Source organism: Homarus americanus, unplaced genomic scaffold (genome assembly GCF_018991925.1).
Source record: "Homarus americanus isolate GMGI-L3 unplaced genomic scaffold, GMGI_Hamer_2.0 scaffold36188, whole genome shotgun sequence".
In the NCBI taxonomy this organism is placed as follows: Eukaryota; Metazoa; Arthropoda; class Malacostraca; order Decapoda; family Nephropidae; genus Homarus; species Homarus americanus.
Window position 1 is genome coordinate 3,415,444 of NW_024718183.1, and position 26,337 is coordinate 3,441,780.

Here is a 26,337-nt window from a genome sequence, read left to right on the forward strand (position 1 = left end):
TGGGGAGGAGGGTGGTGGGAGGAGGGAGGTGGTGGTGGGAGGAGGTGGTGGTGGGGAGGGTGGGTGGTGGGAGGTGGGAGGAGGGTGGTGGTGGTGGGAGGGGTGTTGGTGGTGGGTGGGAGGGTGGTGGGAGGGGTGGGTGGAGGGTGGTGGTGGTGGGAGGGTGGTGGGTGGGAGGAGGGTGGTGGAGGGGTGGGAGGGTGGTGGTGGTGGGAGGGGTGGGTGGGTGGGAGGGTGGTGGGAGGAGGTGGGGGAGGGTGGTGGTGGGAGGTGGGAGGAGGGTGGTGGTGGTGGGAGGGGTGTTGGTGGTGGGTGGAGGGTGGGTGGGAGGTGGTGGTGGTGGGTGGAGGTGGTGGAGGGTGGGAGGGGTGGAGGTGGTGGGTGGTGGGTGGGAGGGTGGTGGGAGGAGGGTGGTGGAGGTGGAGGGTGGTGGTGGTGGAGGGTGGTGGTGGGGGGAGGGTGGTGGTGGGAGGTGGGAGGAGGGTGGTGGTGGTGGGAGGGTGGTGGTGGTGGTGGAGGGTGGTGGTGGTGGAGGGTGGTGGTGGGGAGTAGGGTGGTGGAGGGGTGGAGGGTGGTGGTGGTGGAGGGTGGTGGTGGTGGAGGTGTGAGGGGGGTGGAGGGTGGTGGTGGGAGGAGGAGGGTGGTGGTGGAGGTGGTGGTGGAGAGTGGTGGTGGAGGGGGTGTGGTGGGAGGAGGGTGGTGGAGGGGGTGGTGGGGGTGATTTTGGGTACAGTGCAGACATACTCCCTCCTTCTCAACCCATCTGACATAACCTATCCTTCCCACTCCATTTCCCTTAACCCCTGACATCTTGCTGCTCCCTTCATTCTCCTCCTTTACACCTCCATCCTACCTCCCACACTCCCTCCATCCTACCTCCCACACTCCCCTCCATCCTACCTCCCACACTCCTCCATCCTACCTCCCACACTCCCTCCATCCTACCCCCTCCCACACTCCCTCCATCCCTCCCTCCCACACCTCCCATCCTTCCTCCCACTCCCTCCATCCTCCCTCCCACACTCCCTCCATCCTACCCTCACTATCCTCCTCACACCTCACAACACACAGTTCACCAGGTTCATTACGTGTTCGTAACAGCTCATTAGACCTTCTTAATGACTGTTAAGCCTTAACTACCCAGCCAGGCGTGTGTTGAGTGTTGGTTGGTTCCTGTTTACGTAACCTAACTCCACCTAACTTAATATATCCTACACCACCTGACCTGACCTGACCTAACCCAACCTGCACTAATTCGACCTAACTTAACCTGACTTAATCTAAACTAACCTAACCTGCCTTGGAACTAATTTCACCTAACCTAACTCAACCTAACTTATGCCTTTACGTTTTAATCAACAGGTAGATAAAGCAAGATGCAGGTCAGGTCAGGTCAGGTCAGCTAGGTTCTATGACACCAATATTAGAAGCTTAAAGGTCAACAACTTCTTGGCATGGCTGAGTGAACACCTGCGGGGTCACCACACCTGCCGGGTCACCACACCTGCCGGGCTGTCGGGTCACCACACCTGAGAACGGAATCTAGAATGATATTTTATTTCTCCGATCACCTGAAGATAAGTCACCCCAGGTTATTTCACCTAACCTATATTAACCAAAAGTAATTATCTAATTTAACCTACCTTATTTAACCAAGCCAAACCTAATCTAATATAACAAAACAAACCAAACCAAACCAAACCAAACCTTAACCTAACCTAACCTAACCTAACCTAACCTAACCTACCCCACTCCGTCAAGTAGCATTAGGGTATTTAATCAACAGGTAAAATCAATTAACAAAAACCTCCAGGTGATCCTTCAAGAAACATGGATACAGTTGATGGTCAAGTCTCAGTGTTGCCTTGACGCCATCTTGACTGGGGTAACTTAGTTCACTAGTCTCAAGTTACGGGAGAAATGCGTCGTAGGGATTTTTTTAAGACCCTGTGTGTGGTGTCAGGTTAAATCAGGTTAATGAACTGGAAGACTGTGGCAACGACGGGTTTATAATCGATAATGAGGGAGTTAAGTAAGAGTTGGGTGTGTGTGTGTGTGTGTGTGTGTGAGTAAAGACAAACACTTGGTCCGTGGAGGTGTTATCGTTCAGGACATATTAGGGGTAGACGACTGAGGCTGCAGATTGACTTATGGACTCAAGTAGTTTCCCAGCCACCACAAGTATTATCTGACAGTAACAGTGACACTCGCCGCCTCCTCCTCCTCCCTCTGATAACTAACTGTGCCCTCCCCACCGCTGGTAACAGTTGTCCTTCATACTGGATACTCGCTAAAGGTGGAATAAACCTGCCTGGCTGGGATGGGTGGGTGGGCGGGCGGGTGGGTGGGTGGGTTGTTGGTCATGTTTATATATACCGCGAGGAGGAGGGAGTCGCCATTGAGGACAGGCGGCAGGCACTACCCCAGGGACATTTATACGTGTACCCCAAGTTTTCGGTCGAGGTGGAAATGCTTCGTCTCTCTTAGGGGTAAATCTCTTCATTATTTTTCATCTAAGGTTCATATTACTCTATACATAAGTTAGGTGTGTGAGGTACAGGTGTAGTGTGTAGGTGACCTTGTTCCTGAGATGATGATGTCAGTACGGAGGTCACGTTCGAGGTCATTTGTTTGCGCGCGAGCCTGGCATTCCTCGGCTGCTTTGTACATGTGGTGGATGTCACACGCGCGACTTTTACTGCCGTCGAAATCCTTATGTTTGGTCCCGTGAAGTGTGACTCTCGCGGTACACAACTTAATACACAGCACTAAGCGTCACTTAACTCTCAACATCTATGGATAATCTCCTCCTGGTCTTCGCCACAATAAACAACAAGTCAACAAGCAAATCGAACATAAACAAGACGTCACCCCAGCAGCGGCCCGCACCCCAACATCACGGTCCACAGCTTCCCTTCACCTTCACTCACGAGGACCACACCAAGACTGAGTAATGGTGGACATAACAAGGGAACAGGAGAGTCCACAAGTACCTCCTGGCGGGGCGAGATACAAGCGACGCGACCAGCCAGATGCTAGTGTGATAACCCGGCACGTCTGGCCAACCCACTAACGTTAGTGACTTGTCCTCAGTAGGGCTACGTCCTCGCTCACACACGGACGTGCGCTCCGACTCTACCTCCTACTGCCCCTGCCTCGTGGACTCCTACTGTTGCTTCTGGCTAGATGGGGGCGACGCACCCTCCTCCTATCCTTCCACGAGTACTTACATCAGGAGGACTGTCACCCGCATTCTACTGACGGAGTGGCGTTCACCAGGACGGTGGTGGTGGTCCGCGGAGATAATAATTATGATCCATAACGAACCAAGTTAATGCCTTACGAGAGAAAATAATAACACGTGTAAGTAGTGATTATGGCGACAATATTGACACATCTGTTTACTAACTGATAACAGTGTTCCAAATAATGTTTATTGAGGAACATCCCAAGGTGATACTGTCCAGGAAACATTTGAAGTTATCTATTGCTTTATTTGTCGTCATTAAACAGAATGTTGACAGTGATCTATAATTGTTTACCTGGAGATAAAGTTATTAACTCTTTACACCTGACAGACAATGACTCGACAGATCAAACTTGTAAGGAAGCTTCAAGTTAATACAGACCACCAACACAACAACCCTTCACCTGACACTAGTACTGTAACCGACAGAAATACATACAGGTTAATGTTAAATTTCATAAACACCTCTCAAGCATAGAGGTACAATGACACAGTAAACAGAGTGTGAGGTACTATAATGAGCTTTCACGATATAATGAAGCAGAGTGAAGTAATTATCTCAGGTGACATGACTCCTTAATTAATTATTCCGTTCAGGTAATGAGAAGGATTTTGAGAGATAACTAACAGGTATGTATGTATTTTTGTATGTGTAAATACATGAGTAATCGTTTGTATAATAAAAATAATAAAAGACTATAACCCTGTCGTTACACACAACCCTACACCACAGATCACAAGCATTGCGTGTGTGTGTAGGCATGCACGCGTGTTTGTGTGAGTGCGTTAAACAAGATAATGACAGAAGCACGAGTGACTCAAGACCAGTGACAGGGGGGTGATAAGAGACCTACCCAGCATCTTGATGAATGTGTGTGTGTGTGTGTGTGTGTGTGTGTGCATGACCCGTCCATCTCACCTGCCTCATCATTATTAACATCTAACACATCTAGCGGCGGTGTATCTAGATCTTAAGTGAAAGAAAAAAGTTTTATATTGAAAAAAAAATATTTGAGTGAACAGGTGAGTGACAGGTGTTGAGAGCAGTACCTGGTGCAGAGGACAGGTATTAATGACAGATATTGACAGCCATACACATTGTTCAGGGCCTGACAGGTGTTAAGAGTACTTGTGTTTGATGAGACAGGTGTCAGCCAGTGTGTGTAGTGGACCGTGTGAGTTAGACCAGTGTGTAATGGACCGCGTGAGCTGGACCACATGAGCTGGGCCAGGGTGTAGTGGGCCAGCGTGTAGTGGACCACGTGAGTTTGGACCAGGGTTTAGTGGACCACGTGAGCTGGACCAGGGTGAAGTGGGCCAGTGTGTAGTGAGCCACGTGAGCTGGACCAGGGTGTAGTGGACCACGTGAGCTGGACCAGGGTGAAATGGGCCGTTTAATGCACTATATGAAATGCGTCCGCATGAGCTGGACAGGGGTGTAGTAGACTTGCGTGGTTGGACTCAGGGTGTAGTGAACCGCGGTTGGACCAGGGGTCTTGGTGACGTGAGTTGAGCCGGTGTGTAGTGGGTCACGTCAGGCTGGACAAGTGTAGTAGACCGCGGAAGGTTGGGCCAGGTGTAGTGAACCGCGTGAGTTGAGCCGGTTTGGTGGTCACGTGAGCTGGACATTAAAGAGGTGTAGTGAATTCCATGTGAGTTGGACTGAGGTGAAGTGGACCCGCGTGAGTTGGGCCGAGTGTGTGTGTGTAGGATGAAGGGGAAGACTCACACTACTGGTGGAGGAGGCGATGAAGGCGTGAGGAGAGCGACTTGTTCAAGGTGAGCCCGTACCGCACCTACCCACCCGCCCACCCATCCAGCCGCCCACCTGCTCACCCGCCCATCATCCAGCCACTCAACACCACCCGGCCTGACCCTCCCTCAGCCACTCACACATTCCGAGGAAACTTGACGCCCATTCATTCCACCACCCGGCCGCCCATGATAGTAAACAGAGAGACTGGCCACCGCCCACATACCATCGTCTGGACTACTTATCACGCCGCCTGAACCACCCATCAAGCCACCCTGGCACACCAGCCCCCCCCCCCCTGGCGACAGACACCCTCAAGCCGCCCAGACACCACTTCACCCGCCCAGATATCCTCCAGCCGCCCACCCATTCCCCCCCAGCGACCCAGACACCCTCAAGCCGCCCTGATATCCTCCAGCCGCCCATCCAGCCGCCCACCCCAGCCGGCCAGCTTGGAGAGAATGGTGGTTGAGGGGAATTGGTCACCGCGCGTGGTCGTATTAGCCTGTATGGTAAGTAACTCAATAATTTCTGTCATCCTGATAAAATACAGTAAAACCTCCAAATAACGGACTTCCCTTTCCATATAATCCGTTAAATAGAGGTTTTCTTATCTAACGGACTTTTATCTATATAATCCGTTAGATGGAGGGTTTCACATCTAATGGACCCTCGATATAACGGACTTTCATCTATATAATCCGTTAAATCGAGGTTTCATTGTAATAATCTTTTATAATCCTTTACCGACTTTTATTCATTTCAACTTTTTAATAATCGTAAAAAAAATTATTACAAAATCTATGAAATAATTGTTAAAGATAATTATATATATATTTTTTTATTTAATATTTAGGAATTATTTATCTTTTCGGATTTTGTTTTTTTTGTTTTTATTGATTAATCGATTTTGTTTATATCTTTGTTTATTTGTTTTACGCCTTAGTATTGTTGTTTACTATCTTATGTTTTAAAACTAGCCTAGTGGGCCCCAGTCCTAGCGGGCCCCAGTCTTAGTAGGTCCCAGTCTTAGTAGGTCCCAGTCCTAGCGGGTCCTAAGTCGAGTAGGTCTCAGCCCTTGCGTGTCCCAGTCCTAGCGGGTCCCAGTCCTTGCGGGCCCCAGTCCTAGTGGGTCCCATTCCTAGCGGGTCCCAGTCCTAGCGGGCCCCAGTCCTAGCGGGTCCCAGTCCTAGAGGGCCCCAGTCTTAGTAGGTCCCAGTCCTCGCGGGTCCCAGTAACAACAGATTCCAGTAACAACAGATCCCAGTAACAACAGATCCCAGTAACAACAGATCCCAGTAACAACAGATCCCAGTAACAACAGATCCCAGTAACAGCGGATCCCAGTAATACCGGATTCCAGTAACAGCAGACCTCAGTCTTAATCAGCCAAGTCCTTTAATTTGTGTTTACGATAAAATAAAAAACACTTACGATAAAGTTAAATGACTCAAGACAAAATATAGTTCCTACGAGACAAACTATAAAAACCTTACGTCAAAATATAACTTACGTCAATATATAACATACGTCAAAATATAACATACGTTAAAATATAACTTACGTCAGAATATAACTGACATCAGAATATAATTTACGTCAAAATATAAAAGCTACAAGGTTTTGACAGCCTCTTGTCCCAGCTGGTCTTAATCTGCTTGAGGAGTTTTGAAAGTATGTGGTCATCTGAAGCTCGGTGTGTGTGTGAGACAGAGACAGAGAGAGAGAGAGAGAGAGAGAGAGAGAGAGAGAGAGAGAGAGAGAGGTCACCACTGCTCACGGCATCAGGATCAAGTTTTCTCAAATAACAACCTAACCTAACCACAAGACTAAACCAGATCATAAAATGCCTCCAGTTACCCTTCCAGTCTCAGGTCAATTTCCTCTCCATTCTGGATTTTAGTGTCGTAACTTTATCGAGTCACTTAGGTTAGGTTAGGTTCTCACATTTCCAAATGAGGTGAAAACATTTGACCTCTGCGATTGTGGAAATTTACACACACACACACACACACACACACACACACACACACACACACATACGGTCAGCAAACCCTGGTTCATTGCGATCAGATAAAGCCGCCGTGACATCATTACTTAACTATGACATCATTACTTAAACCGTGAGGTCAACTACTTTTCTCAGACATCAACTAATTATCGTAAAGACTTGTTCCAGTGATAAGACCCACCACGACCACCCAGCAGCCATTACTCACAAACTCTTATGAGCAAAACTGTGGACCCCTGTCAGCCATCTTTGTTTGTGACGTCACTCCCATCAAATGTAAACACAACACATCAGTATCCAATTGATGTTTATTATTTCACATCTTATGAGATAGTTACATCTCTCCTTATCATAAGATGCGACAGCAGCTCTATATATGACTCTCAGCGCCTCGTGAAGAAGAATAAATGAATGTAAATAATGACAGTCATGGTGTTGTGTTGCGCGGGGGTGCTTGTCACTTGTTTATTGGTGTGGTTCAGTTTTTCTCTCGTGTCCCGGTAGAAGGCGGGTTTGTTTACACTAGATCAGCTGGTACACACTGCCTGGCTTGAGGTAAACACTGTGTACGTGGAAGGTTGATACACACACACACACCCACACTGTCTGAGGTATACATTTACATAGTGTACGTGGGAGGATGGTACACACACACACTGCCTTAAGTATACACAGTGTACGTGGGAGGAAGGTACACACACACTGCCTTAAGTATACACAGTGTACGTGGGAGGCTCGGGTAAAGGGTGTTGAAGCCCCTGGTAAATCCTCCTTGACCTGCCGGGATCCTTCATGTAGACAACAGTGGGATTAATCCTACATAACCTAGTGTAATGTTAGTGGGGTGTGGGGGGTGAGGTGGTAGGTGTAGAGGGTGTGGGGTGTAGGTGATGGGTGGGGGGAGGGGGGGTGCATAGGGTGGGGGGAAAGTGGGGTGTATAGGGTGTGTGGGGAAAGAGGTGGTAGGTAGAGGGTGAGGGAGGCAGGCAGGTGTAGAGAGGGTGGTGGGGAGGTGGTGGGTGCAGAGGGTGTGGGGGGGAGGTGGTAGGTGCAGGAGGGTGTGGGGGGGGAGGTGGTAGGTGGGGGTGTAGAGGGTGTGGGGGAGGTGGTGGGTGTAGAGTGGCAGTGGGGAGGTGATGGGTGTAGAGGGTGGGGAGGTGGTAGGTGTAGAGGGTGTGGGGGGAGGTGGTGGTGGTAGAGGGTGTGGGGGGGAGGCAGGTGTAGAGGGTGGTGGTGGGTGTAGAGGGTGGGGAGGTGGTGGGGTGCAGAGGGTGTGGGGGTGGTGGTGGGTGCAGAGGGTGGAGAGGGGAGGTGGTGGGTGCAGAGGGTGTGGGGAGGAGGTGGTGGGTGGAGGGTGTGGGGGGAGGTGGGTGTAGAGGGTGGGGGGAGGTGGTGGGTGTAGAGGGTGTGGGGAGGTGGTGGGTGTAGAGGGTGTGGTGGGGAGGCGGGTGTAGAGGGTGTGGGAGGTGGTGGGAGTAGGGGTCCTAGCTCACAGTGGTTGGGTGGTGGATTAACACACTAGGTGGATACTGCTAACTCACAGTGGGTGGGTGGGATGAACAGTGGGTGATCCAGAGTGTGTGAGATAATCAGGACGCAAAACCTCAAAAATCCCCTCCTACACACACACACATGTAGATTACCCAGACGTGGTGTGTTTACGAAAAAGGGGGACGGAAGGGATGTAGGTAGAAGAGGAGAGGTTAGGAGAGGAGGGGAGAGTAGAGGAGGAAGAGGAGACGAAAGAATATAGTATAGTGATGATGTGTTCCACTGTGTTATTTGAGCCAGGACACACACACACACACACACACACACACACACACACACACACACACACACACACACACACTGCCCGGGCATTAACATCACAAGTAATGGCCGCCTGCCTCCCTCCCTCACGCTCATCATATTGCTACTTGTCTCCGTCCTTCTTACTTTCTTTACTTAAATCTTTCTTACTGTTCTTACTTATCTCCTTCCCTTGTTTATTTACCTTCATTTATTCCCCTTATATATTCCTCGGGTATGTCTGTATGAATGTCAACCTGTGGTGTAATAGTCAGTATTCTCGTCTCGCAAGTGAGCGGACCCGGGTTCGATCCCCTGGCAGTGTGAAATTACGGACCAGTTTCTTTACGCCATTTGTCTCTGTCTACCCAGCAGTAATTGGGGACCTGGATGTTTGCGGATCGTGTTCCGGGGTAATGGTTAGCCAGTGCAGTTGGCGAGCTGTCCGGTCTTCTCAGACTGGTCCTTGACACTGGGTCATGCAGCTCGTTAACTCAGGGTGTGGTTGTGGTGTTGGCGACAGCTTCTACACCTTAAACAAATTCACGCCGAGGTGGCCCTTGGGCCGGCCATCCTCGTTATACGAGGGGCAACCATTATATATATATATGCAAGTAAATCACTGAAGGTGCGCGTGATATAGGTATATATATATATATATATATATATATATATATATATATATATATATATATATATATATATATATATATATATATATATATATATTTATTTATTTATTTATTTATTTATTTATTTATTACGTATGTATGTGTTCTCTATGTTGATGTTTGCGTCAGGTTGTGGTGGGCGTCAGGAGCGAGTGTGCTGTGTCAGGGTAAATCGTGTGTAGGAATTTGTCCATAAGCAGTAAGAGTGTAGAGCCGATTTGAGTCTGTTTTAGTGTAGTGAATTTTTTTGTAACGTTTATATAGTCCGTTATATAGAGGTTTCGTATATTACGGATTTCGATTTTAACGGACTATACTACCTATCTAGTCTGTTAGATGGAGGGTTTACATATACGTAATGGACTTCGTTAGATGGTGGATTCACTCTATCTAGAAATGTTAAGAGGGACGCCGTGATAATATATCTATTTGTACCAGGTAAAATACACCACTTGGACGGAACTAACACACAACAATACTGTACAGGAGAGGTACAAGGTGATGGGAGAGTACAAGAGAACATTAACGACCCCACTACCGTCTCTCTGTCTCTCAGGGAATAAAATCCGTCTCTCTACTCAATTACCGCCTCACTATCCCTCCCTGTGACTACCAGATAATAATTACTTAAGATTCTCAAGGTCATATAAGTTCAGTCTCTTCACTCACTCGGATTAAGAGGACTCAGGTAGTCGGCATTAGAGACACAGTATTAAGTTGATACGATGTCTTTTCCTTGTGAGATGTCTTGGTGTCGTTGCTTCAGTGAGTCATTAAGATGCATCGTAGCGTCTCTAGTTATGGTGTGAACTTAATGAGTGGGACCCTTTGAGTATTTGTGGTCAGGTCGAGTAGTACCTTGGCTCACTTGTCCTTGTAGAGGTAATACTTGAGCGAGGAAATGGTCTATCAAGAATTCGAGGGCCACCTGGGTCATGGGTATAAATATGTAACAAGATGAGTTTCCATTATTTATGTGTGTACCCTAAGTCTAAAGTACACAGTTGAATTGTGGTGGTACACAGGTATGCTCAGCTACACAACTCTGGTATACCATACTACAGTACAGTGTTGCTGGAGGTATATATATTATAGTTGGGTAGGGCAGGGCAGGGCTGGGTAGGGCAGGGTAGGGTTGGGCAGGGTAGGGTTGGGTAGGGCAGGGTTGGGTTGGGTTGGGTTGGGTTGGGTTAAGTAGGGTTAGGTTAAGTAGGGTTGGTTTAGCTTAGGTTAGGAGTAAACTATCTTTATTCGGTCTTCACACGAGAGACAATGAATAAATTAATCTTGTGTAATTTCACAGACTTGTTATCTTGCAGGATTATAAAAGTTTACTATTTATTCTAAAACGTAAATAAGCCTTTGTCCCCGAAAGTAGAAACTGTGAGGAACGAGGATTCTAGACCACCAATCAGTGAAGCGTCTGGCCTTAATCTGGTAAATACAGGGTTGTGATTGGCAGAGACATTTCCTTCGTTTTAGTCACTGGAACGCCATTTTCCAAGTGATACATCATCACCTCACTTACCACTATGTATAAAACCACTGTGTTAGGTAGAAGAGACAACAACACTATGTATAAAACCACTGTGTTAGGTAGAAGAGACAACAACACTATGTATAAAACCACTGTGTTAGGTAGAAGAGACGACAACACTATGTATAAAACCACTGTGTTAGGTAGAAGAGACAACAACACTATGTATAAAACCACTGTGTTAGGTAGAAGAGACAACAACACTATGTATAAAACCACTGTGTTAGGTAGAAGAGACAACAACACTGTATAAAACCCTGTGTTAGGTAGAAGAGACGACAACACTAGTGTATAGTATAAAACCACTGTGTTAGGTAGAAGAGACAACAACACTATGTGTAAAACCACTATGTTAGGTAGAAGAGACAACAACACTATGTGTAAAACCACTGTGTTAGGTAGAAGAGACGACAACACTATGTATAAAACCACTGTGTTAGGTAGAAGAGACAACAACACTATGTATAAAACCACTGTGTTAGGTAGAAGAGACAACAACACTATGTGTAAAACCACTATGTTAGGTAGAAGAGACAACAACACTATGTATAAAACCACTGTGTTAGGTAGAAGAGACAACAACACTATGTATAAAACCACTGTGTTAGGTAGAAGAGACAACAACACTATGTATAAAACCACTGTGTTAGGTAGAAGAGACGACAACACTATGTATAAAACCACTGTGTTAGGTAGAAGAGACAACAACACTATGTATAAAACCACTGTGTTAGGTAGAAGAGACAACAACACTATGTATAAAACCACTGTGTTAGGTAGAAGAGACAACAACACTATGTATAAAACCACTGTGTTAGGTAGAAGAGACAACAACACTATGTATAAAACCACTGTGTTAGGTAGAAGAGACGACAACACTATGTATAAAACCACTGTGTTAGGTAGAAGAGACAACAACACTATGTATAAAACCACTGTGTTAGGTAGAAGAGACAACAACACCATGTATAAAACCACTGTGTTAGGTAGAAGAGACAACAACACCATGTATAAAACCACTGTGTTAGGTAGAAGAGACGACAACACTATGTTCAGTCACTCAAAAATCTATCTCGACAAAATTGTGTTGAAAAAATATGACACAAAGGACGAAGGATTTTGACAACCCTACCGAGACAACATGAGTCATAGTGTTCATTCTGAAACTCATCGATCACCCCAAGTACAGATAGTTTTTTGAGTGACTGTACAATTGCGGACAAAATTCCCTGAACACTTAGTAATATCTGGCATCTACTCCTGGGGCAAAGTTTTTGTCACACTGTCGGAATCACAAGAAGACAAACAAAAACAAAAGTCAAACAAAAACAAAAGACAAATAAAAACAAAAGACTAACAAAAACACTCCATAATACAAAGAAAAATATGAGAAAATACTTTAAAATTCCAATCCACTTCACCTAATGATCCTCAAGTACTTAATCCAATCCTACCATGTTAGGTTAGGTTTGGTTTGGTTAGGTTAGGTTACTTTAGGTTAGGTTAGGTTACTTTAGGTTAGGTTAGGTTGGGTTACTTTAGGTTAGGTTGGGTTACTTTAGGTTAGGTTTGGTTGCTCCAAACTGACTCTGTGTCCCTGTTCTGGCACACATGGAAGAAGAAAACTCTTCCTCAGTGGCGCGGTAAACGAGACACAACCTTGACGTAAAGAAGGTCTAGGCTCGTGGTCCCTCACGCCCCTGGAGATAAACAAACAATACGGAGTGGACAAGGCTGTGTGGGGCTGCCTAGCACCAAACACTCTCTTGGAAGACACATCCAGAGACGAGTGTAAGTATGTATGTATGTGTGTATGTGTATGTATGTGTGTATGTGTATGTGTGTGTGTGTGTGTGTGTGTGTGTGTGTGTGTATGTGTGTGTGTGTGTGTATGTATGTATGTGTGTGTGTATGTATGTGTGTGTGTGTGTATGTATGCATTGTGTGTGTGTGTAATAATAATAATAATAATTAACGGTTTATTGAAAAACTCTGCAGCCCGAAGGCTGAAAATATACATTGGACATAAATGACTTATTACATACATTGGTGTTTTAACAAAAGCCTTCATCAGAGAAAGGTGAAGGAACATACAGTGAACATACAGATTAATGTTTACACACGTAGATCATGTGAGCTGAGGTGTTGAGCAGCAGACACGTAGTGTAGTAACTCCCTCCCAGATGGTGTTAGGAAGGACCTCACGTGATGTAGTAGTTCCCTCACAGATGGTGTTATGAGGGGCATCACGTGGTGTAGTAACTCCCTCACAGATGGTGTTATGAGGGGCATCACGTGGTGTAGTAACTCCCTCACAGATGGTGTTATGAGGGGCCTCACGTGGTGTAGTAACTCCCTCACAGATGGTGTTATGAGGGGCATCACGTGGTGTAGTAACTCCCTCACAGATGGTGTTATGAGGGGCATCGCCAGGTACAGTATCGTTCAAGATTCTTCGAACACTGCTGGAGACAGCTGGCAACTCAAGGCCGTTTGTTCACTATAATACCTAGTTAAAACTATGAATGAATTTTAAAAGGTTATCGGTGATTGGTTCTTAGTTCCCCGTTGCTTAATTAATGGTTGGGCTTTGTTGTTTCGTATTATATTATACTTCGTACTACAGTAAACAAACGGCCTGGAGTTGCCAGTTGTCTCCAGCAGTGTTCGAAGAATCTTGAACGATACTGTACGTCTTGACCCTTCGGTGGTCAAGGGTGAAGCGTATGTGTCTGTATGTATGTCATAAATCACACAAATTACCTCTACAAGTTAATTAGTTTTATCATAATAACATGTTAAATATAAACTATGTCTACTTTTAACCACAAAACAATTATCATTTTCGACTATAATCAAACTAAACTAAATTCTAATGAAGCTCTTGGGTATTTTCACCTCACCTAACCTCACCTCACCTAACCTTACGCTATACACTTGAAAAATAAAAACAAAACAACAAATTCTCTCAAGCACAACACAAAAATTAAGACAGACTAAACGGTGGCAAAAAAATCCATTGTTTTCTATATAATGAGTGGAAACAAGACACTAAGGAGAGGAGAAAAGGGCAGACAGACAGACAGACAGACAGACAGACAGACAGACAGGCAGGCAGTCAGACAGAGAGACAGACAGGCAGGCAGACCGTCAGACAGAGAGACAGACAGGAGAATCAGACAGTCCACCAAAATCCCTCTTTAACACTGTGATATAAAACCAACAACCAATCCACAAGACGTATAACAAATCCTGGAATATAATATCGAATGACGTAAAAGATCCTCTGGTGACGTCATTAAGAGTTGGCAACATTGCACGCGTGTTTGTTTCCTTAAATCAACAATGGCCGAGAGATGACCAGCCAAGACCATGTACGTATTTACATCCTTCATGACTTTACCATCGTGTGTGTGTGTGTGTGTGTGTGTGTGTGCTGAGAAATTCTGCTGCTCTGAACTCTTAGCAAGATGTTTTTCCAATGCATTTTAAGTGAATTCTCAAAACCATCGCTAATTTTGCAACACTTGAAAACAAAAATGCAATTCAGTGTATTTATGGCACACGTTAATATAATATCACGGTATAATTTTTTGGGTTGAAGTCTGAATAGAAATTAAAATTTATTACGCCATTAAAGGTTGGTTCAGTCCCCCGCTGCGCCATAATGAACACCAAGAGGTCACGACTCTGGTGGCTAATGAGAGAAAACATTGATTTTTCTTCACCTCGGCACAACAACACAACACAGCACAACACCAACACAGCACAGCACAGCACAGCACAGCACAACACAACACAGCACAGCACAGCACAGCACGACAAAGCACAGCACGACAAAGCACAGCACGACAAAGCACAACACGACACAGCACAGCACGACAAAGCACAACACAGACACAAAACAGCACAGCACGACACGACACAACACAACACCACACAGCACAGCACCACACAGCACAACACCACACAGCACAACACAGCACAACACCACACAGCACAACACTTAGAAGGTATTGAGAGAAAACTGGCAATTATTAAACTCTATTGAAACTCTTATATCGATGTGTCTACAGTATATTATGTTTAGTCTCACACACACACACACACGCACGCACACACGCACACACAAATAAACTCATCCACATATGAACGCCCACGCCAACACACACACACACCCGAGCATTCATACAAGTGGTTGAGACTGACCCGCACGTGTAAACACATTCACAAAATGAACTTGACACAGTCGCCCTCTGGTGGCCTGTAGTGAGAGATTCCAGAACAGTTAATAAGTTACAATGTTCCATGCGAGATGACAGTGGTGTGTGTGTGTGTGGGTGTGTGTGTGTGTGTGTGGGTGTGTTTACCTTTCATGTGTATCTCCTTGTAAGTATGGATATCAGTGTACGTTACTTCACGTCGCTGTCAAACATGATAATAATGGTTGCTCGCCAGCCCTAGTGCCACCTGAACGTGAATTTGTTTAAGGTGTATAAGCTGTCGCCAACACAACAACCACACCCTAAGTTAACGAGCTGCATAACCCAGTGTCAAGGAATAATCCGAGAAGACCGGACACCTCGCCAACTGCACTGGCTAACCATTACCCCGGGACGCGATCCGCAAATCGATTAACATCCAGGTCCCCATTTACTGCTGGGTAGACAGAGGCAAATGGCGTAAAGAAACTTGTCCATAGTTTCACCCTGCCCTTTCTGTCATACATAAACATACACACACCTATACATACACACATGCACACACCCACACACACATATATATACCAATGCGCATTCAAACACACACACACAGCTATATAATACACACCCCCGCCCACTCAGTCCCTCTCTCACGGGGTACCACACAACAGAAAAAGTAATCAACCCACAAGTTCACGGATTTACCCCCCTGCCTGCCCCCTGACCTCCCTTACACCCCCCCTGCCCACTCCCCTAACCTCCCTTACACCCCACTGCCCACCCACCCCTGACCACCCTGCCTGCCCCCCACTCCCTGCAAGGCCTATGGTGTCGACACAACCTTGACCGCTGACGTCACACACACACACACATGCACACAGGCCTCGTCCTTGCACTGAATTCTTTAATGTTGACGGAATTCTTCGGTGGGTTACTGCTATCACACACACACACACACATACACACACACACACACACACACACACACACACGTTAACCTTGGTATGGTCGTGTAATTTCGCTTGGTAGCTATGTTGGCCGAGTCGTATCCTTATCACAAGATCCTGGGTTCGATCCTGACTCGCCTCACTATTAAGTACATTAAACTCCAAGGACCAAGCCTCCAAGACGCCAAGCTGCCGAACGCCAAGCTCACGATCGTCAGTGTATGTGGTCAAGTTCCCCGCTACGCCACAATACAAACCAAGACGCCATTAACTCTTTAAGGCGGTGACACAAAATACTGTCCGCTAAACTCTTCTTTCTCTCTCTAGGTTAGGTTAGGTTAGGTTAGGTTAAGATTAATTTCATTTTATCGAAGGAGTGTGTTTATGGCTCCAAGATACACGGAACAAACAGACAGACAGTGAGAGTTCCCAAGACCCCCTCCTGACACGGCTGAGGAGGATAAGTAAATTTGTCTCAGGCTTTGATGTCCTCCTCACACTTGGATCTCGAGTCTTAGTGTACAAGATCCTTAGTCCTTGGAGTGTTGCCTTCAAGTGAGCTGCATCAGTGACCTGCAGGAAGACCTTCTGAGAGGACACGCACACGCACACACACACACACACAATAATCTGTGTCAGAAACCTTGGATACACTTGGTAAATGCCCCCCACTCTGACCAGCATAACCCACCAGCTACCTCAACTAATCCAGCTTAACGGTGATGAACAATGATGGATGAAAGACTCAACTCATCCTCCTTCTAGACACAACTCATTCGTCACAATTAACCCCACAACACTTCTTATCTTATCAGAGGTTATAAATCAAAGTGATAATCTCAGAGGGCATCGTTTATGTCACACGAGACGCCATGGCTAACAATCCTGGGACAATCTTGGGACAATCTTGGGACCATCTTGGGACAATCTTGGGATAATCTTGGGACAATCTTGGGATCCAAATAAATTTCAACCACATTATATCAGAAGTCATGACGTCACTCCACAAGGACATACTATGCAAGAAATTAAGTCACCAGCCAAGGATTCTTTGTTGTTTTTGTTTTTATTTGTGTGTGGAAGCCGAGTCAAAAGCAGGGTAGAAAACCTTACCACTAACACATACACACAGACAATGTTTCTGATATACTGAAAACCAAACCATTCTGGCGACCCTCATAGACGTGTATGTAAAGCTCCCCCCCCATGAGCGTGCTGATCAGGCCAGACTAGTATAGTAAACAGAGGCGATGGTAGAGACATAACACACACACACACACACACACACACACACACACACACACACACACACACACACACACACACACACACACACACACACACACACACACTTCCAGTTAGTCACGGATGGTGTAACAGATTTCAGCTGACAAAGAGGATGTGAAGCATTTTCTATTTTCTGAAACTTATCTGTTGGAAGGTGTGAAACTTAGCTGTAGTTGAAGCACCGAAAACTAAGACCTAGTGAACGGTGCTTAATAAACCCTGGTAGTTGAAGCACCTAAAACTAACACCTAGTGAATGGTGCTTAATAAACCCTGGTAGTTGAAGCACCTAAAACTAACACCTAGTGAACGGTGCTTCATAAACCCTGGTAGTTGAAGCACCTGAAACATACAACAATATCATGCATCTCATTTCCCCCAAATTACTTATCATGGCATTATCCTCCACAAAAATGGATGGGAAAGCTTAGTTGACTGGTGAGGAAAGCTTAGTTGACTGGTGGGGGAGGCTTAGTTGACTGGTGGGGGAGGCTTAGTTGACTGGTGGGGAAGCTTCGTTGACGCTGGTGGAGAAGCTTAGTGGACTGGTGGGGGAAGCTAAGCGACTGGGTGGGAAGCTTAGTTGACTGGTGAGAAGCTTCGAAGTTGACTGGTGGAGGAAGCTTAGTTAACTGGTGGGGAAGCTTAGTTGACTGGTTGGTGAGGCTTCGAAGTTGACTGGTTGGGAAAACTTCGATGTTGACTAGTGGGGAAGCTTAGTTGACTGGAGGGTGAAGCTTAGCTTACTGGTGGGTGACTTGGATTGACTGGTGGGCAAGCTTAGTTGACTGGTGGGGAAAGCTTAGTTGGCTGGTGGGGAAAGCTTGGTTGACTGGTGGGGAAAGCTTAGTTGACTGATTGTGTTGGGTGGGGAAGGTTAGTTGACTGGTGGGAGAAGCTTAAGCTGACTGGCGGGGAAAGCTTAGTTGACTGGTGGAGTAAGCTTCGAAGTTGAATGGTGGGTGAGGAAGCTTCGAAGTTGACTGGTGGAGGAAGCTTAGTTGACAGGTGGAAGAAGCTTTCGTGACTGGTGGGGAAAGCTTAGCTGACTGGTGGGTGAAGCTTAGTTGACTGGTGGGGGAAGCTTCGAAATTGACTGGTGGGGGAAGCTTAGTTGACTGGCGGGGAAAGCTTAGTTGACTGGTGGAGTAAGCTTCGAAGTTGAATGGTGGAGGAAGCTTCGAAGTTGACTGGTGGAGGAAGCTTAGTTGACAGGTGGAAGAAGCTTTCGTGACTGGTGGGGAAAGCTTAGCTGACTGGTGGGTGAAGCTTAGTTGACTGGTGGGGGAAGCTTCGAAGTTGACTGGTGGAGGAAGCTTGGTTGACTGTTGGGGAAAGCTTAGTTAACTGGTAGGGGAAGCTTAGTTGACTGGTGGGGGGAAGCTTCGAAGTTGACTGGTGGGGGAAGCTTAAGTTACCGGGTGAAGAAAGCTTCTAATTTGACTGGTGGAGAAAGCTTTTAAGTTGACTGGTGGGGGAAGCTTCTAAGTTGACTGGTGGGAGGAGCTTAGTTGACAGGTGGGGAAAGCTTAGTTGACTGGTGGAGGAAGCTTCTAATTCTACTGGTGAGGGAAGCTTCTAAGTTGACTGATGGGAGAAGCTTAGTTGACTGGCGGGGTCAGCTTACTGGCCTCACATATCAACAGACGGAAGCAACCTAAGCTGAAATGTATAAGGGCTGTATACCTGCTTCAAGTATCGTCAACCAAGTATTTTCTGTAATCAGTTTATGACAGGAGGCGCCCCTCAGAGACCCTTCCACTGTGTTAGTCGAGGAGGTCTTGTAAGCCGATGAGTCTTCTATCTCTAAAGGATGTCCCCTCATAAACGTCTCTTTGTTGGGCGTCAGGTCGAGATCTCCTCAGTGTAAGACAAGATGAACGGTGTGAACCTCGTCAGGATGAACCAGTGGATGGATCCCTTGAGGCACGCCCCACCTCCTTATAAGGCTCCACGTTCAGTGATGGCTCTCTCATCCAACAAGCTCCTCCTCACTTTTTATAATCCACTTGATACCCTCACAACTTATACCTCAGAACACATCCTCCTTTTGCCTCTCAGCTCCGGGGATTCCTACATATCCACAATCTATCTCTCATCTGGTGTCTGTGTGGTGGATCAAGTGGTGAAAATACCCCCCCACACACACACACCCGGGGGAAGGACATCACTGAGAGCTGTGCTAAAATAGTCTCCAAAACGTCAGAAAATGTCCGCGAAAGAACAAGCGGAAATACCACAACATTCTTGGTCATATCCACAACAAGGCCAAGAAAATTGGATTAATTTACCATATCTTCAGCTCTTACCAGATAACCCAAGACAATAAATAACAATAACAAACGTAATAATAACATATAGATGAAAATAACAGATTAATTATCACAGAAATATGAAGTGAAATTTGAGGTTTTGGTGTGTGTGTGTGTGTGTGTGTGTGTGTGTTGTGTGTGTGTGTGTGTGTGTGGTGTGTGTGGGACGGGGTCAGAACTTAACCTTCCTGATAACCATCGTTCGGAGAAGTTAAACCAAAGTTATGGTGGAATATTTCGTCGTGTGTGTGTGTGTGTGTGTGTGTGTGTGTGTGTGTGTATGTGTGTGTGTGTGTGTGTGTGCAGAGAAGGCCAACATTGTACCCCACCACCCCTTCACACACACCCTCCACCCTCACCACACACCCTCCACCCTACCACACACCTCCACCCACACCACACACCCCCCACCCACACCCACACACCCTCCACCCCACCACACACCCTCCACCTACCACACAAGCCCACCTCACCCACACCCTCCACCCTCACTCACACCCACGACCCCACTCACACCCTCCACCCTCACCACACACCCTCCACCCTTACCTCACAACCACACCCACCACACACCCTCCACCCCCCACACCCCACCCACACCCTCCACCCACACCCTCCACCCCTTACCACACACCCTCCACCCCACACACACCCTCCACCCCACCCACACACCCTCCACCCTCACCACACACCCTCCACCCTCACCCAGACACCTCCACACACCCTCCACCCACACCCTCCACCCCACCACACACCCTCCACCCCACCACCACCCCACCCCCCACACCCTCCACCCTCACACCCTCCACCCCACCCACACCTCCACCCTCACCACACCCTCCACCACCACACACCCTCCACCTCCACCACACACCCTCCACCCCACACACCCTCCACCCCACACACCTCCAACACACACCACACACCCTCCACCCTCCCCCACACACCCTCGACCCTCCCACACCCCTCCTCACCCTCACCCTCCACCCACACTCTCCAAGTAGCTTGACTGTGTCTGTGAACGTCTCTCTGTTAAGGTGAGTCTAGAACTGTAATTACCAAGAAGTTGCCTGATCTTCCTCACACACACACACACACACACACACACACACACACACACACACACACACACACACACACACACACATAATAGCACCGCCCACCAGTATTTAGTGACCAATGAGTAACCAGAGAATAAGCCTGACACTTTGTAAAACGACCAGTGATTGGGTATTGAATTAACTCTAAAAGTGCAAGGGACTTAGTTTAGTGTGGTCTGTGGTGAGTTGAAGAGGTGATGCTGTCTAGGTGTCAGAGAGAAGGGGGTTGAGAATGGTACAGCAGATAGGTCTTAAGTTCCTGTGGTCTTAGCGAGGATAACCCGCTACCAGAGAAAATATAACTCCGCCTGGTTACATCACTTATCATACCAATATTAACTTACCCAGCAGTACCTCTTCATACTATGACCACCACTCAGTTATTAAAATTACAGGTGGTCCAAAATGGAGCACTGAGATTCGTCACAGGTGAAAGATACCCCTTCACCAGAACCACAGCCGAGATACATAGAGACCTGAGAATAAAACCCATCAACCAGCAGCTGCACACCCTGGCCAGCAGAGTCTGGCAAAAGATAGAACGATCAGAGCAAGAACTCCTTCAAAGACTACCACCAGATAACGACAACAACCATACATGGTTCCCAAAAAGTTACCAAACCTCAAGAAGTCCATTACAACCCCCGATCTACACGGCCAGGCAATAAAACATCATAATAATAATAATAATAATAATAATAATAATAATAATAATAATAATAATAATAATAATAATAACAATAATAATTAACGGTTTATAGAAAGAGCATGGCAGCCGGAAGGCTGAAAATATACAGTTACATAATTGGGGAATGGGTCACTTGGTTTATAAATAATATACAAGTAACATAAGTGATACAAATATGATGTATAATAACTAGGTACGGAGAAGCTCAAACTACAGGACATTTCAAAACAGTGATTTACTGGGAGTGAATACACTGGTTTATTACAAGTTATTGATAATTTTTACAATGGTTGGGACTGGGCTGTTCTTATAGCGATCAGTACTTGCTTGTATGGACTGGATGCGGTTGTGGTGTCGATCAGCAATTCGCAAACGAGGGATCTCTGGTGGTAGTAGGAAGCCAGTATCGAGGATGGTGAAGAAGCTTCTCACCAAATTTGCAGATGAGGTCGTGGTGATGGTCAGAGAGAGCCGAGAGGGTCAGTGTTTTGAGCGCTACTTGATATGTGGAGTAGGAAGGGGAGAGAATATATTTGCATGGTTTCTTTTGCACTTTTTCTAGGTGTTTACGTTGTGAGGCATTTAGGGAGGAAAACCAGGCAGGAGAGGCATAAGTGAGCTTGGGAAGTATGAATGTTGAGTAAACACTGAGGAGCTCGGGGGCAGGAACTCCGAGGGACTTGAGTCGGCGGAGGAGGTGGAGACGAAAACTGGATGATTTGACAACTTCACTGACGTGTGGTTTCCAATTTAGCTTGTCGTCTATGGTGACGCCGAGGAGCTTAGTGGAGTCTACAACTTGGAGTGTGTTGGTGCCTAAGTAATGGGAGGGGGTGGGACAACGTCGGATGAGAGGTTGATGTGCATAACGATGGTCTTGGTAAGGTTGATGGTGACGTGGTTGTTGGTGGCCCAATCTTGGAGACTGTTCAATAAATCCTGGAGGGCGGTGTAGTCAGGAGCAGAGTTGTTGACACTGATCCCAATGGTGGATTCGTCGAAATATTTCCAGCGAGCAGGGCATCATTGATAAGCGTAAGGAAGCAGAGCAGTCCCATCTTGGTGCCGAGGGAGACGCCGCAGGTCGATAGCTTTGTTGATGATTAAATTGTGGTCGACTAGGTCAAATGCTTTGGTGAAGTCAATGAAGGTGACAGCCACCGACGTTTTTCGTTTTTCCAGATTGCGGTATATGTAGTCGAGAAAGCTAACAAGACAGTGAGTGGTGGAGGAAGCTTTCATATTGCCTAATTGCTGAGGATCTATGGCGCCTCCAATATCAGCATAAGCCCAGTCAAACACGAAATTTTCACAGATTAAGCTGGGTATTGGAGTGGTGGCAATGGGTCGTAGCTCATTCAAGGATTGTGGGCTGGTTGACTTGGGCACTGATGTCACATATAAGGTCTTTCAGTTAGCTGGTCATCTTGCTTGGCTGAGGGAAGTATTGATGATGGAACAGAGGGGTTTAGCTAGTTCCGGGGAGAACTTCTTGTAGAGTTTCATTGATAAGTCAATGTGGGTGGTTGAGCGTTATAACTTCAGTTTATCCAGACGTTTTACTACTTCAAATTCTTCCACTAAGTCAGTGGGAAAAGGGGCTGGTAGGTAAACAGGGAGACTGGTTGTGTCAAACCAGGGGAGCGTCTGGCATATAGTAGCGAAATGGTTGTTTGATTGCTCAACTACGTCACCATTGAGATGGCTAAGGAGGGGAGGGGGTGTGTCTTATTGTTTAGTCCACAGAGTTATTTAAGCTTACTGTGCCACTGACTGGTGTTGGTCTGCTTCAGGTGTTGCAACTTGGATGGGTAGCGAGACTTCTTTGCAGTGCGTATTTCGCGGATGGCTTCGTTGCGAAGAGACCTATAGCGGTTACATAAGAACATAAGAATGGAGGAAACTGCAGCGGGCCTATTGGCCCATACTGGGCAGTCCCATTTACACCCAACCCCTATTGCTCATATAAGCATCCAACCTATGTTTGAAGCTATCCAGCATATTCGAGTTAATGATGATATTTGGTAACCTGTTCCATTCATCCACTAGGTTTCCAAACCAGTGTTTACCTATTTAGCGCCTAAATCTAAATGTGTCTAATTTAAAACCATTGTTACGAGTGCACTCCTGGTTGGATAGTTTGAGTACCTTTGTAATGTCCCCTTTGTTTTGCCCTGACTTCCATTTATACACCTCTATCATGTCGCCCCTCGCTCTACGTCTCTCGAGGGAGTGCAAATTAAGATGCTTTAACCTGTCTCTATACTCAAGGTTCCTAATGCCTGGGATTAGTCTTGTCATTCTCCTCTGGATTCTTTCCAAGGATTCTATATCCATTTTGTAATACGGTGACCAGAACTGAACTGCGTAATCCAGGTGAGGTCTCACAAGTGCAAGATATAATCTTAAGATGACTTCGCTAGTCTTGTAACTAACACTCCTTTGTATGAACCCAAGTACTTTATTAGCCTTGTTACGAGCAAAAACACATTGTTTACTTGGCTTAAGATTCCTACTTCTCATTACTCCTAAATCTATCTCGCAGTCGGATTTCACAATGGCATCGTTGTTCATCTGGTAACTGGTTTCCCTGTTTACATCCCCTATACTGAGTACTTTACATTTGTCCACACTGAATTTCATCTGCCATTTTTCAGACCATTCGAAATTTTTTTTTAGATCTTCCTGTAGTTTTGCGGAGTCCTCGTCAGATTGAATTACACGTCCTATTTTAGTGCCATCAGCAAATTTACTTATGTTGCTGTCTATGCAGATATCTATGTCGTTTATGTATATAATAAATAATAATGGTCCAAGTACTGAGCCTTGGGGAACTCCACTAGTGACGTTGCTCCAATGGGATTTAGTGCCGTTAATGCTCACTCACTGTTTCCTGTCCTGTAACCACGCCCTAATCCATGTTAGAATATCACCTTTAATGCCATATGATTCTACTTTTCTTATTAGTCTTTTGTGGGGGACTCTGTCAAAGGCTTTGCTGAAGTCGAGAAACACCACATCATAGTCGTACCCCTCGTCCACCGATTCAAACACTGATGAAAAGAATGTTAATAGATTAGTTAGACATGAACGCCCGCTAGTGAAACCATGCTGGGAATCATTGATCAATTTGTGCTTCTCCAGGTGGTTTCGAATAGAGTTTGAAAGGATTGCTTCCAGTAATTTGCCTACAATTGATGTTAGACTGATTGGACGGTAGTTAGAGGATAGTGATCTATCCCCCCCTCTTGAAAATCGGTATTACATTCGCTATCCTCCGGGATTCTGGTACTACACCTGTTTTTAAGGACATGTTAAACAACTTTGCTAAGGGCATACTAAGCTCTTCCTTACATTCAATACTCCGGCAAATATATCATCGGGACCAGGTGACTTATTAGGCTTTAGTTTGTCTATTTGCTAACTGACATCGTCACTAGTCGCTACTATCTCGCTTAATTTGTTTTCTTCATTATCTCTGAATAGAGTCGGTACCTCAGGGATCATGTTTAAATTTTTGGTGGTGAAAACTGTTGAAAAATATTTATTCAGATTATTGCTCATTTCTCCATAGTTATCAGTTAGCTTGCCGGTATTTGACTGTAATGGCCCAATCTTTTCTCGTGTTTTAGTTAGACACATTTGATAGAAGCCCTTGGGGTTTGTCTTCGCCTCCCTTGCTATCCTCAGCTCATTATTCCTCTTTGCTTTCCTTATCTCGGTATTAACCCTCCCGGCCAATACCTTATAATAATCTCAGAGGTAAACTTCGCCACGATTTATCCTCCTACCTTTAGCCTTCCTTTGACCAATAATGTTCTTTAAATAATTATTTATCCATTTAGGGTCATTGTTGTTTGATCTAATTTTTTGGTATGGTATGTTCAGCCTTTGTGCATTAAGTAACTCATTAATTAAATTGTCGTGGAACTCGGCAACCTCAGATCTCGTTATGAGGTCGGTTTTAACCGTAAAGTCCATGTAGTTCACCCCCAAGCCTGATGCCCCTTCTCAACCACCCTAGACCAGCATCCGCCAGTAGGGTCGGCGGAGTATGAAATAAGGCCCTCAAAACACCCATATATGGGATAGGGTGAGCTGTCTAGTGGCAAAGCTGCCAAAAGCGGACAACCATCCAGTAAATCAGCTCCAAGAAAATCACCCACAAGACACAACTTTAACATACTATTTGCTTAGCTAACCAATAGCAAGGGCGTCAACCCGCATTCCACTAAACTTCTTCAATTTCCAAATTATTAACTCCCTTCCTCTAACTCTATTCTTCTTTCACACACACATCAGAAAATTTTCCCCCCGACCCTTTCGTGAGTGTGGGTATTAAGTGACCGCCTACAACCTCCTCCCCCTCACTCGCTAGACACAGTGGACTAATTCTCCCGTCACGTAGACACACCCACTTACTTCTTGCCTTACCCAGACGTCTACTCCTCATTTTTCCTCCCTCTTCCCCTACCTCCCTCCCTCCCTCCCTCCCTCCCTCTCTCTCTCTCTCCCTCTCTAATTCTCTCCATCCTTCCTACCCTACCTCAGTCTCTCTCATTCCCTCCCATCCCTTTCCCCCCCTTCCATCCATCCATCGGTCCCTCCCTCTATCCCTCGCTCTGTACCTACTCCCCTACCTCCCTCCTTTCCCCTCCCTCTCGTCTACATTACATTACATCATCACCCACGAGGAGACAACAGTAAGTGTCGTCACACCCGTCAGCCTTCCTCCATGAGCACTAAAAATGTCGTCCTTATTCTTACTGCAATATTATCACCCCAAGCTCTG

At 46.2% G+C, this 26,337-nt stretch overlaps 1 protein-coding gene and 1 long non-coding RNA gene across 3 annotated transcripts in view; both read left to right on the forward strand.

The window, feature by feature from the left end:
- The first annotated feature begins 2,798 nt into the window (after nt 1-2,798).
- On the forward strand, nt 2,799-4,851 carry LOC121859341. 2 transcript variants are annotated; one of them, XR_006087630.1, is made up of 3 exons: nt 2,799-3,363; nt 4,264-4,627; nt 4,824-4,851. It is a non-coding gene; the product is annotated as an uncharacterized LOC121859341 (long non-coding RNA). The 2 variants fall into 2 exon arrangements; XR_006087629.1 differs by having other exon boundaries at nt 2,800-3,363; nt 4,271-4,627.
- Nucleotides 4,852-5,300: 449 nt separating this feature from the next.
- Nucleotides 5,301-26,337, forward strand: part of LOC121859256 (blastula protease 10-like) — a 55,925-nt gene continuing 34,888 nt past the window's right edge. Inside the window, exon 1 of the mRNA XM_042356004.1 lies at nt 5,301-5,512. Within this exon, the coding sequence (XP_042211938.1) occupies nt 5,462-5,512 (51 nt within the window). The 5' untranslated portion in view covers nt 5,301-5,461. The remainder of the gene's footprint in view (nt 5,513-26,337) is intronic.